This window comes from Coptis chinensis, chromosome 6 (assembly GCF_015680905.1).
Source record: "Coptis chinensis isolate HL-2020 chromosome 6, ASM1568090v1, whole genome shotgun sequence".
NCBI lineage: Eukaryota > Viridiplantae > Streptophyta > Magnoliopsida > Ranunculales > Ranunculaceae > Coptis > Coptis chinensis.
The window spans coordinates 53,105,128-53,118,721 of NC_141461.1; the positions used below are offsets into that span (position 1 = coordinate 53,105,128).

General features: G+C 37.8%; 1 protein-coding gene and 1 pseudogene across 1 annotated transcript; one reads left to right on the plus strand and one right to left on the minus strand.

Annotated features, from left to right (window-relative positions):
- The first annotated feature begins 2,448 nt into the window (after positions 1-2,448).
- LOC147493603 (laccase-5 pseudogene) lies at positions 2,449-3,449 on the plus strand (annotated as a pseudogene).
- Positions 3,450-9,486: 6,037 nt separating this feature from the next.
- Positions 9,487-12,734, minus strand: LOC147493604 (uncharacterized). Its single transcript, XM_086567876.1, has 6 exons — positions 11,697-12,734; positions 11,363-11,647; positions 10,646-10,697; positions 10,282-10,530; positions 10,163-10,199; positions 9,487-10,105 (listed from the first exon to the last, which is right to left on the minus strand). The coding sequence occupies exons 1-6, from the start codon at positions 12,732-12,734 to the stop codon at positions 9,487-9,489; spliced, it is 2,280 nt and encodes a 759-aa protein (XP_086424002.1).
- Between the last annotated feature and the right edge of the window lie 860 nt (positions 12,735-13,594).

Consider the following 13,594-nt stretch of genomic DNA (forward strand, 5'->3'; position numbering starts at 1 on the left):
CAACATCTGGTCTAGGAGAGGTAACTAGTATTTTACATGTTATATATATAATTTTAAAATGGTTCTAAGATTTATACTTCAATTGTAGGGCCTAGAGTGTAATTTGGCTCAATTTGATCATGTGAACAAGGCAAATAAGAAAACACGGGGTCAAACATTTGGTCTAGGGGAGGTAAATTGTAGTTTACACGTAATATGTTCACTATGTCAAAACAGCTTATTTAGGACGGCTTAGATCTGTTGAGATTGGTCAATCTCGACGGCTATTGACTGTCTCATAAGCCGTTGTTAAAAATGCCGTGGTATTTATTCTCGACGGTTAGTGGCTGTCCATTATTTGAACTACAAAGACAGCTAGTGGCCGTCGAGAAATTAGTTTTGTGGACGGCTAATGGCCGTGGTTTTGGGTTTAAAACAACAGCTTTGCACTGTCTAGAGCTGCGTCCTACTCGATCAAAAAACGAAATTGAATAGTTTCAATCCCTTATTGCAGACGGCTAATGACAGTAGAGTATTTGAAAATCTAATTTATTGGATGCACCTGCTGCTTCAATATGATTGGCTACCCAAATAATTTAAATTCAAACTACACTATAATTAAGAAACCATAATCAAACTTAAGTACCAAAACATCTTTATATTCATCATTCCATCCAAAATGTTTACAATGCAATACCATATATACTATAAAACTTGAAGTTTGACAAAATACCAAAATATTTGAACTCAATCTTGGTGCTCAAGTATTCAATAACTAGCTTGAAACACTATCCAAAGACCAAAAAACAACTATGTACTTGGATTTACAAAGCACGGCAAAAGAAGATAAGTTTTTGTCGATTTAAAAGCTTCATCAATCAATGAAAAACCACGTAATTTTTTGGCCAAGTAATCACGTCACCAAGCACGATATCTCCAAGTCTTCCATCTCCTTCATACAACGGTGCAAAATCATCGAGTATCTCATCGATTCGGACATTATACGAACTTGGAAGTGTCGTTAAATAGGTGCAGACTTCTCCAAGTGCAACCACAGTCTTTGTTATGAAACTCTTCAAGTGACAAGTTGTAGATTGAGGTCGGATATTGCGGGAATCATCCTGAATTGGTGATTGTTGTATTTCTAAAAAAAACAAGGAAATTAATGTAGCGTTAGAGACTTTAAATAGCTTACTGAACACAAGAACCAAAAGCACCCAAGAGTTCAATCATTGATGAAATGATCTTCAGTATGCATTTCCAAAAGTTTGTCACTTAATGTTCACTATAATACATGGCAAGAAATGTTATCAGGAATATAACAGTTAGGATTGAGCTGTTGGCAGTTAATAACTATGGAAGCATCTACCTTTAAAATATACTAGTACATGCGCATGTATCGTTAGGATATTTTCCATCCTTCCCTAACCAAAACTAACTTCATCTCATCAATTTCGACGGATAGATTATTTTTAGTCTTTGTTTAGGAAAAGGATTTATCAGAGAACTTCTTTGTATTACCTTCTGGCACAAGGAATTGAGACAGAAACTAGTTAACAACTTCACTATCACAACAAAAACATCAAACCATGGGAACTCTCATCCAGTTTGAACTGCTAGATCGATTCCTCCTCTCCTCTAGATAGAAGAGATCTTGAATATTGAGGTACAACTGTAGAAGATAACTAGAATTCCACCGAGTTACTTCTCATGCTAAACACAGCCTAAAACTTCTATTCAACCAGAAGACCTGCATTTTCACATAGTTCTGCATTATTGCATTGAGAAACATTCGACTTGCAAAGCAAAGTGTGGAAATTGGAGAGGTCTTAGGTGCAAAAAAAAAATATTTTTCACAAATGCTGGTTTGAGACACTCAGACCAAGAGTTCCAAGACCTCTGAAATATTTTTGACACCTCTGAAATAATGCAAGACCTCTGTAATATTTTTCACAAATGCTTCTCTGAAATTATACTTCTTGAAAATAATACATACAAGATATATACACTCGCACAAAGACATCACAACAAATTTAAACTCAAACCAGCTTATGGAAATTGGAGAGGCAACTACAAGTTACAACCAACCATTGGAAACTGGAGAGGACACAGAGTATTAGGTGCACAATAACTCCACACTAGAGGATCACCTAGCAACACAAGCAAAGAGACAAAAAGAAGAAAGACAAGCCCGAAGAACTGCCTATGTGAAAGCTACCTCGATAAACAGAAAACTCCATTCTAAGTTTCTAACCAGTGCCCCATGAGCCTCTTCCAAACATATGAAAGATCTTGCATCATAAAACTACTTTGGTGAACAAGCAATTGACTGAACTGATTCTCTTTGTAATTGATATCATTTCATAGAGACCAATCTACGAATAAAAGACTGCAGCAGTTATCATGTTGGGCCCAGGCCAAACCACTGATGTACTTATCACTACGGATCAACCGGCTCGGCGTTACTACATGGCGGCCCATGCTTACGCTAGTGCTCCACCGATTGTAGCCTTTGATAACACCACAACGACTGCTATTCTTGAATACAAGTCAGTACCATGTCCATCAACAAAGGCCTATTCAAAGTCAAAGTCCAAATGTGACCACCGACCCATTTTTCCATTTCTCCTGCCTACAATGATACTTTCGAATCGCGCCATAGCCCTCGACCCATTTTTCCATTTTCTCCCTGCCTACAATGATACTTTCGAATCGCCACAGCCTTCACTACAAGCCTTAGAAGCTCCTCCTATGTTACTCCCAAAGTCCCCTGCCGATGTTGATGTAAGCCTCTTCTTCACGGTGGGTTTGGGCCTTAACCCGCGGCGCCGGGCCGTACTTGTCAAGGCCCAAATGGAACCAACTTCACTGCTAGCATGAACAACGCGTTTCCTTTGTTTTGCCATCTACATTATCCATACTTCAAGCTTACTATAGAGGTGTTAATGGTGTTTTTACTACAAATTTCCCACCAATCCCACCAACTCGGTTTCGACTACACTAAGTCGGGCTCTTTGGACTCCCATGTGGTACGAAGCCCTCTGAGGTTGAAATTTGGGACAACAGTTCAATTGGTACTACAAGATACAAATATATTTGTAACTGAAAACCACCCTATTCATCTTCATGGATACAGCTTCTTTATCCTTGCGGAGGGTTTTGGCAATTTCAACCATGGAACTGATCCGGCTAAATTTAACTTTGTGGACCCGCCCCATAGGAACACAGTGGGTGTACCAGTTGGTGGATGGGCCATTATTAGATTTGTTGCAGATAATCCAGGTACATGGCTAATGCATTGTGATTCAAACAACCATTCATGGTTATCTAAAAAGTTATCTGGAAAGTTTTCAACAGGGGTGATATGTAAATCGAGTAAGGTGTCTTTGAAAGTGTTTATGTATGATATGCCCCCCGAGTTCCATTTTGCGCTCCTAGACTGGAAAGCTCAAGGAGACTGTGTGGCCTGATATAAAAAAAAAGGATCCCTGATTAACCTCGGGGGTCTAAATTTGCAGAACAGTATTGAATATTGGCTCACATTGGATCTTCTCTCTTCGAGTTTTCGTGACTAGAATAGTGGTTCTAGTGTAGTAAGAGTCCTCAACTCAAGTGAGGCTGATGTCATATTTGTTCCCTACTTTTCCTCCTTGAGCTACAATCGTCATTCAAAGGGTAAATGGCCATCTACACCCTGCTCAGGTAAATGGCCTAGAAATGAATAACCAATAAAGCCATGTTTTCTTAATCCATTCTTTCATTCTAAGATTGGGGGACTCACGCGCGTCGCTCGTAGGGCATCAAGGTCTAGAACAAATAGACAAACCTTAGGCCTAAGCTTTTCTAGTTCTTTACATAATCTTCTACAAAATGATTAAGCTAAGCTATTGCCAAATGCCCAAATGATGATTGAGGAGTGAACCATCTGCTTCTTTCCAGAGCGAAACCAAGAACATAGCTATACATTTTGTTAATTATAACATTTCAACTTTCAACCAAACACTCAACATGCACTTTTAAGTTAAAAATCTAAAAATGGACAAAGTTTGAAGAGAATGCAATATATACACTTGGGAAATGAAGTCAAAGGAAGAGAACGTTGGTTTGTATTGTAGCCGTTGAGGTCGTGGGGTTGAATATGAGAAAGTTTAGCGGTCAAGTTAAAGAAATGAAATGTGGGAAGTTGTGGTGGCCAAGTCAGAGCGACATGGGCCAATAAAACAAATGATGGCTGAGAGAAACTTTGCTTGTTTTCATTCTCTCCCTTTCAAACTAAGATATTAGATGGTGATTCTACAATATTTAGGAATCTCATATTTATTGGAGCATATCTTTTTATACTTATTATTTCAGCCTTACTACTGTACTAAGAAAAGACTACTACCATTTGAAACATAACTAAAAAAAACATTGAAAAACAAACAAAATAAACAAAACCTAGACAATCCAACAATAATTTTCGTTTAAGGGAGATGAAATATGTAATAGAAAACAAAAAATTTAACACAAACGCACACACACAAGCCGTTCATTCTTGAGCAAAGAATGAACGGCTAAAGCAAAGAAAGGGAACACAGTACAAACAAAGTAAAGTCTGGTGCATGCAGACAAGCAGTTCTTCATGTCAAAGCAGAAAGAAATCTCTATGCATTAAGAGATGGTATTGATTGAGTTCAAACAGCCAAGTTTCCCTGCGTTAAAGCTAAGTTTATTTTCTTAAGTTAGTCCTAAATCATAATAAACTATATTCAAGCTCAGGCCATACAGACCTATGCTATAAGTATTCCTTCGACTAAATAGACCAAAACAAGAGAATTAGAATCATGACTAAATAAACTATGTTCAAGCTCATGTCCTGATATTGGGTTTGTTAAGGCCAAAACAGATAAAGTGCCTAAGTAAAAATATCATGGCTCTTGGCATCCAAGAAGCTTGGCATTGACACCAGGCACAATCATGTTCTCTGCCTTCTATCTAACATAATCAATGTGAGAGAACTTGGTGAAACCCCATCCACTTCCTCCTAACTTAATAAGGGACATATGCTATGTTCATATTCTTAGTCTAGACATAATTAAATTAACACATTATTACCTTAGATGCATTTCCAAGCCCTGAAGATTGTCGCTTAAGGTCTGCAACTTCATCCTCAAGTATCTTGCGAGCCTTGTCTGCTTCATCAAGTCTCGCCATGATCTCCTCATAGCCTGACTCACTGTTTTCACGCGCTCTCTTATCTCTTTGAGCAATCTCCTTATAAGGAGATGAAGCATGGTAAACAGTCTTAGTGACACCACTACCTAGACCATGAACACGCCCTCTTCCATCACGACCAATAACCTATTAAGCAAACAAAAGTTTAGGTAGAACTTAAGAGAAAACCCACTAGAAAAAAAAAACAAGATGGGAAGCAGCATCACACCAAAGCAATGAGATCATTGTCTAGATCCCTTTCCACTATATTAGGCTCATTACTAACAAGTCTGTCAATTTCCTCCTACAAAAGAAATCAAAGTCACCATTTCTTAAGTACGTAATACCTGGTCATACAAACATAAGCAATTACTAAATAAATGTCTCGTTGTCTCTTACAAGAGATTGCTTTGTTTCAAAATTGATGCAACTCCCATCTCTCCTCGTATGGATGGCCACATATCCTTCTGTCCTTGAAACCTCACCAGTTGGGCTATTTTTTTTCTGTAACATATTAAACAAATATGTAGATAAAGACTAATAATAGTTGAGTGCATACGATAATTTTATGGCATTAAATAGATGTTTACCAACTACTCAATAACTGGAACTGCTCCCATTCTACCAGTTGTATGTGGGTTCTTCATTTGTTCCCTTGCTAACTTTCCATTGAATCGATTGGTTTTATCCTCTTCTGTTGAGCACATGTCGACGAATGCCTCCCATTCTTCCTTTTTCACCTTGCTAGGAACATTTCTTTTTCGCTCTGCATCTGTTGGAAATTTATCATACACCTGACGAAGTTCATATTTTTTCTGCTTCCAAGTTGTATTAAGCTTACGAAGAGTGCATTCTTTTCGGATGAGTGGAAGATCAATTTCAACCTGTAAATTGGACATGTCAAAATCATTATTAAACAAATTTGGATACAATACAAATTAAAATGTTTACTGAAATAAAATCAGGTGGAGTGACTTGCACTTACCACTACTTTCTTCCACAAAGCATCCTTTGTTAAACGGAACTACGCCCAAAGTCCTTGTACATAGGTGGGCGGTGTGTCCTAACCACCTGCCCGACTATAGTGGCATACTTTGCTCGATCTTGTCCGGTAGCTTGTCCATCATCGATAAACTCCACTTGGAATCTTGGACCTAAGTGGATTAATTAGCAACCGATTAGGTACAAATAGGACGAGAAAAGTTTCACTACTAGAAAAATGATAATAGACAAAATCAATTTATTGTGATCTATTTTTCAAATGATACGTGGATAAAGATCAAATGACCTAATTAACAAGAATATGAAAAAGAATAAGATCTAATTAACATGAACTCTGAAAAAATATTAGTATAGATTTGATTGAATAAGATCTAATCAACTGCCTCACTTCATTCTAGTGCGTAATATTTTTAGCAAATCATTCGGACTTGAGTCACATGACCGTGATTGAAAACCATTTTTGTGAGAAGTATGATTTCCCTTTCTAATGTATGATGTCCGGGGATATATATATGTAGGGATGGTGAAAGCTAAAACTTCATATAGAAAACGGTTCTTTGACCTCTCTAAATGCCTATATGGAAGTGCTTACTTTTCTCGCACACAAAGTATAGTTCGATTGTGAAAGCAGTGATGAACCTTTCATACATGGGTAGCTCTTCAAAATGGTAATGGAACAAAAAATAATGGAACAATACAATGACTTTATGATTGATAATTTATCCTATTACGGTTGTAAATTAATCAAAGAAAACGTGATAGTAGTAATCTTGTTATGGTATCGAGTTTTTCTTTTTCATTTCTTATTTTTTTTATTTCTGAATAGGCCGGTGTCAAAATCAGTATGGATATAAAATCGAGGAAGGCGGGGAGCACCCCAATGAGATATTGGGCTTTCCCTCTTTTTTTCATAGTGAGTGATTAGGCATGACTTAGTTGATTCGGATTCCGTTTTCTAAGAAATAGTATAGTGCTCGCTTTTCAAGAGCAACAATCCCATTTTATTCTTTCTATTTACCAAAATATGACCTCAAACTAGTGATCTCGTTAAAACGCCTATTTTCATGCTTTTTAAGGGCAGTTAATTGACCCGCCTCCAACATTGAAATGGATTTTAGTAGTAAAAACTTCGGCCTTAGAGAAGTTGTATTGACTTACAACATTCACATTTCCTTTCTCTCTTGAGCTTGCTAGCTACTTGGAGGGTGAGTACTTACTTCCTTCCGGGTGCGCTACTAGCTACTAAAAAATGCTTAACACTTAAAAAGTACTACAGTCGGATCGATTCACTCAACAACGGGGAGATGAATTAACCAACTCAGGAATAACCATTCCCTTAACTCGCTAGTTACCGACCGACAGCGGCTGGTCCCTCGCTCCAACTACTAATATGACTTTGAGAATCTTGTGCAAGGCCATTCTCTCTCTCCAATTCCTCGGTCGGTAGCTAACGGGCACTACACTTACACCGCCTTCTCAGCGAGACTCCTAGATACCTAACCCGGGAATCCGGTTCAAACCATACGACAATAAAAAACAGGGAAAAGCGACAACAATAACAAGGGAAGATCGGACACGAGACCCTAGAAGGAGACAACCACGGGAAAAGAACTACTTAGTCCTTCTACAAAGGACAAGCACCTTTACGGGGCACAAGCAAAGATAACCTAAGCCGGGAGCACTTACTCAAGGCGGTTAATAAAACTTTCGGCGACGGGTTCATTCCCTATCTTTAATCCAAAGAATTCACTAAACATTACAGATAGAGATATAGAAAGTGTCAAGTCAAGCATCAAACTAACAGGGGAAATTTCCTTAGGACAATCCAACAAAACCAAGATTACATTGACATTCTCTTTCCTTAAATTGCATTTTACACCTTCTAACGGACTAAAACGGATGAAAATTCGTTTTTATTAGAAGTTGGACCAATAATACATATTTAGGGCAGAGCGAGAACCTCAGCCCTACTACCAAAGGACAATATCCGCCGAGCCTTGATACAATCAAGCGAGGTTTCATACAAAGATTCTACGAAAGAAAAGAGACTATGAAATCCGGGATTCGAAGTTAAGGACGGCGAATTTCAAAGAAGGAGATTTTGAAAAGGGGATAAAAAAGACCGCAAATGTGGACCAAGTCGATTACATTTGTCGTCACAACTCGAATCGAAGGAGTCAATGCCGAGGCGGTAGCGGCGGCGGTCGTCGTGCGACTGTTCAACCCAGCGATTCAACCGCTTGATTGTATTACCGTAAAACCGGTAGTTCAACGAATACTTCAGCCAACATTGTGTCGGGCATCACCTGGTTCATCCGTCGGTTTGATCACCAAGCATTATGTAAAGCGGACCGAGAGAGAATGGAAATTCTTCGGTCCAGAACCGCTTATTGTGAGAAAGGCTCAAAGCATTACTACAATTGGAAATACAAAGGCCGATAGAAGCACCCACATGTCAAGTATCACGGTCGATGGTTGAAGTTATAGCAAAGTTAGAGACCCCTCATCAGATTTGGTGGTACTATCCAAGTAGAGAGGATTCCCAATGTTGCTTCCTAGGTATTCCATTCCTTCCGGTGTCCACAGAACTAGAGGAACATTATAAAACTTAACCCATATTGGGATACTAGCAAAGCTGCTTTTGGAGAGATGCTCTCCCGGTTGGTTGGCATTTCTTAAGAATCAAAAGCTTCCCAGCTATATGGTATGGTCCTACGCCTAGGACAGCATTGCCATAAACCAGATTGTACATGCCACTGAAAGTCATGCACTAAAAGACCAAGATCTAATCAACTATCATGGGTCATTTTTATAGGTTTAACACTTTCCCAGCCAACTTACGTTATTAAATAAAAATTAATAATCAAATAAAAAATGTTACTTTACCTTTTGTTTTTGTCGTCGTCTCACTTGCTTCAGATTCATTTGCTTCAAATCCACTTGCTTCAGATGCTTCTGACATGACTTCTTTTTACCTAAATAGAAAGTTCAACAAAATGGTTAAAATCCAAAGGCTTAATTTAAATTAAACAAAACATGGAATAGATGTAGCATGTATCATATGTTGCACCACTCGAAGAAAAACTAAAAACAGAAAAAACCAACTAAACGTAAGAACCCAAGATGTTCAAACCATCTTTGTTTAACTCACGTACCATTGGAAAAGATGAATAGAAACAAAAGATACCCAATTCAAATAAACTTTCTAATAAATATCAACCATAAAAAAATAGATTATTCATTGATAAGTTTCCTAAGAACGTCCTCAATTAAGATTATTCATCAACATAAAAAAAAAATTATTCATTAAGATTAAATCCAGTCTTCTACAACTTCTAGAGCGTCCTCAATTAGAGTTGTTGACGAAGAATCATTAGCACTTGTTCTGGCCTCGAAGACCAATGGGTCTTCATAAGCATCTATCTCTTGACTCAACCTCTTTGGAGCATCCAAGACAACATGCCAATTATCTCTACTCAAATCCCGGCAATAAAAGACTTGTTTAGATTCAGAAGTGAGAATAAAGGGCTCGTCAACCTCACTTGTATTCCTCATGAACCTCCCAAGATTTACAAATACCAAGTTCGTATCAGGATCAACTGTGCAACCATTTGTTTTATCCTCAATGCGCACCCAATCACAGTAGAACACAGTTTGTTTAAATTCTACATAATCAAGTTCAAGAATTCTTTTGACAACTCCATAGTAAGTGACTTCGTCATCAACAAGGTTCCTATCCTTGGCGCTTGCCCTAAAACTAGTCACAGCCTTCATGGAAACCTCACTATTCTGTGTTGTAGTCGTTGATTCCGAATCCGACGTATAAAACACATACCCATTCGCTGTGTATCTGTTATATGACACCGTTGTAAAAGATGGACCATCAACAATCCTCTTGAAAGGAGATACATTTTCATTTTGTAGTTGTAGTCTTAACCAAGGAATGTAGTCCAACTCTTTTTGCTTTGACTGCGCCCTACGATTTTACCCCTTGATTTCTGACTTTGGAGGTATACTTGATACTTCTGTGAAAATAATAAAAATTCAGGACGGTTGACATGCATAACTCAAGTATTGACTACCAAAACAATGGTAAATGCGACTTACTCTTCCCACTCGACATTTTCCGGAGAATCGTCAAAACCCACTTGCGAACTTGTTGATACTCTATATTTGGAAGAACATATTGCTTTCCCTTTTTATCCATAGGGTGTGCACTTTCAATATCCTCATTCATGATCACCCTTCTCCCATTCTTATGGCTTCCCAAGTTGCCATCATGAATGTACTCCATACAAGATACATCATCGCCTCTTCCACGAGGTATTGCTCTTGGATGCAACCCTCGACAAAAGTCTGATTGGTTACATACCTTTTATAAGTTTTCATCATCCTATGCATGTGCCATTAATTAATACAAAATTACTACATACTAATCACAAGAAAGATATATATAAAGAACTTTACTCACCTCTCAAAAGGATACATCCACCTATATCTAACAGGTCCGCAAATTTGTGCCTCTTCCGATAAGTGCACAACAAGGTGTATCATTGAAACAAAAAACGAAGGCGGGAAGTATTTTTCAATGTCACACAAAGTTTCCACAATGCGTTTTATCATGTTTGAAAGGTTCGCACGACAAATGACTTTGGAGCATAAGACATTAAAGAATAAAGACAACTGGCGAATAGCTTCACGCAATGGCTTGTGTTTTTTGAATAGATGCATCAATAACACGGGTAATAAATGTTGTAAAAGGATGTGATAGTCATTGGATTTTAGGTTCTTGAGCTGAAAATCCTCCAAGTCCACATTATGTTTCCAATTTCCACTATATCCAACAGGAACCTTCAATTGGTGCAAAGTTCTACAAAGCAAAAAACTCTTCGCGCGTGGAAGAGAAAAAGCACCTATTGGATAAGACCACTTGTCATTCTTCATTACCGCCACAAGTGTTTCTTTATCTTCCTAGCTTTAAGGTCCATACGGGCTTCGAGTCCATCCTTACTCTTACTGTACCCATGATTGTTGCAAACAGATTCTCCATAACATTTTTTTTCCACGTGCATCACATCTAGATTGTGGCAAATAGGCGAATCTTTGTAGGAATTAAATATATAAATGAATATATGGATATGTATACATAAAGTTACATGATATACTACTACACAAATGTTAAAAATACCTCCCAATATGGCAATGTAAAGAAGATAGAATCCTTTGAAAATGCTAAATTTTCTAGTTCTTTAGTTCTTTTTCTCTTCTTCTTCCTTCCTTCCGGTGTATCCGGCACCTTGCCAAACTTGTTCTGAATTTGGCTCATTTTAATTTTTACTTGAGAACCCTTTAAACGAATAGGATGCTTACCGTGTTCTTCTTTTCCATTAAATTGTGCCTTCTGGACTCTAAAGCAATGATTCGGGTCTGCTAGGAACTTTCGATGAACCATATAAGCAAACTTTTTTCCATGCTTCAGCCAAGTAGAATCTGTATCTTCACTACAAATAGGACATGCATACCTTCCCGCCGTTTTTCGCCCGGAAAAGATGGTGAAACGCAGGAAAATCGTGTATCGCCCACAAACAAATTGCCTTCATAGTGAATGTCTCTTTAGCATGGGAGTCATATGATTCAACTCCAGGACCCCATAACTGTTTTAGCTCTTCGATTAAAGGCTGCAAGAAGACATCGATGTTATCCCCTGGGCTACTTGGACCAGGAATTAGAAGTGTCAACATGGTAAACTCTTTCCGCATGCACAATGATAGAGGCAGATTGTATGGAGTAACCATAACAGGCCAGCAACTATAAATGCTGTTTTTGTTCCTAAATGGATTAAATCCATCTGTTGCAATCCCTAATATAACATTATGTGGCTCCGCAGCAAACTCAGGCCATTTAAGATTAATTGAGTTCCACATGGAAGAATCAACAGGATGACGCATATAGCGTTGGTCAGAAACTGCATTTGCATGCCATTTCATATTCTTTGCAATCCATGGTATGCTATACATCTTTTGCAATCTCTCAGCCAAAGGAAAATACCTTAGCTTCTTCCATGGTTTAATCTTAGCCTTTGGTTTTAACGGGTTCACTGGTTGCCATCTGTTTTCACCACAAGTGGGACAACTAATCAAATCCTTATATTCATCACCCCAGTATATAATACAATCATTTGGGCATGCATCAATAATTTCGCACTTCATGCGAAGAGGTTTGATCAAGTTCTTAGCAGCATATGTCTTCTCAGGTAGTGTATTCTCTTCTGGTAAAGTCTTTTTAAGGAATTGCAACAACTCTGTGAAGCTACTATTAGACCACTTGTGTCTAGCCTTCATGCTCAACAACTCAATCGTCGTCGATAATTTCGAATCTTCACCCCGACATGATGGATATATTGGTTTTAAAGCATCTTCCATCAACTTGTCGTATTGAACATCCTGCGGTATGGCATTGGGTGAATCTCCATCATCGTCTCCATCATCAACTTCGTTAAGACATGCATCTAAGTCAACAGGATGACTTCGTCCAAATGTGTCATTGACCATCTCTTCCATCCTTGGCAACATATTTTTAGAACCCCTACTAGAAGAACTAGTGGGAGCTTCAACATAGTTACTACTTTTGGAAGATGACTCTCCATGATGTATATGTCTTGTCTATACCATCACAGATAAGATGCTCGGCAATATCTTTTGTTGTTGACTTCCCCCCTAAATTACGACACTTAGCATAAGGACAACAATACCAATCAAGTTCCTTTCCTAATTTCTCTTGCGTGAACTGGATGAATGATTTAACACCTCGAAGGTATTCAGTAGACGAAGTCGGTGCTTTCATCCAGTTCTTGCTTGGAAGCATTGAAGACATTTTCTAGATAAATACATCAACATATATAATATTAGTATGATTTCAAAAAGAGTATTGAACTTGAAACCTATGAAAGGTATATATCATAGAAAGTGGTACTCAAATTCCTTTCTGCCTCCTAACACACTTAGCACCCCAACAACCCACCTACCAAGTCTAAATAGTTTGCTCAAGATTGGAACAATTATAGTAACAATGCAAACAATATATATATATATATATATATATATATATATATATATATATATACACTTGGTGATTTCATGTTAATAGCAACTTCTTTATTCTCTATGGCCAAGACCAATTAATGCCAAAGAAGTCATATCATTTACAAACAAGAAATCAGGTTATTTGAAAATATAAAGTTTGAAATAAACTAGTCCAACTCAAACTAAAATCTATAGATATATATTGTAAATCAGTAGAGGCTGAATATCCAAACAATGAAAAATACCTAACTCAATCGACCATGCACTTGATGTTCTTAAAGACTGACAAAAAAAAAATACAACTCATAACTATACTTATACTTATACCATCGGATAAA

Excerpts from the sequence above, each read along its gene's own strand:
- LOC147493604 (XM_086567876.1), bottom strand. The coding sequence starts at position 12,734 with ATGGAAGAGATGGTCAATGACACATTTGGACGAAGTCATCCTGTTGAC. Across the intron at positions 11,648-11,696 it reads GGGCGAAAAACGGCGGGAAG|CATGGAAAAAAGTTTGCTTA; the intron begins GTATGCATGTCC and ends ACTTGGCTGAAG. Across the intron at positions 10,698-11,362 it reads TTACATTGCCATATTGGGAG|AGGCACAAATTTGCGGACCT; the intron begins GTATTTTTAACA and ends ACTTATCGGAAG.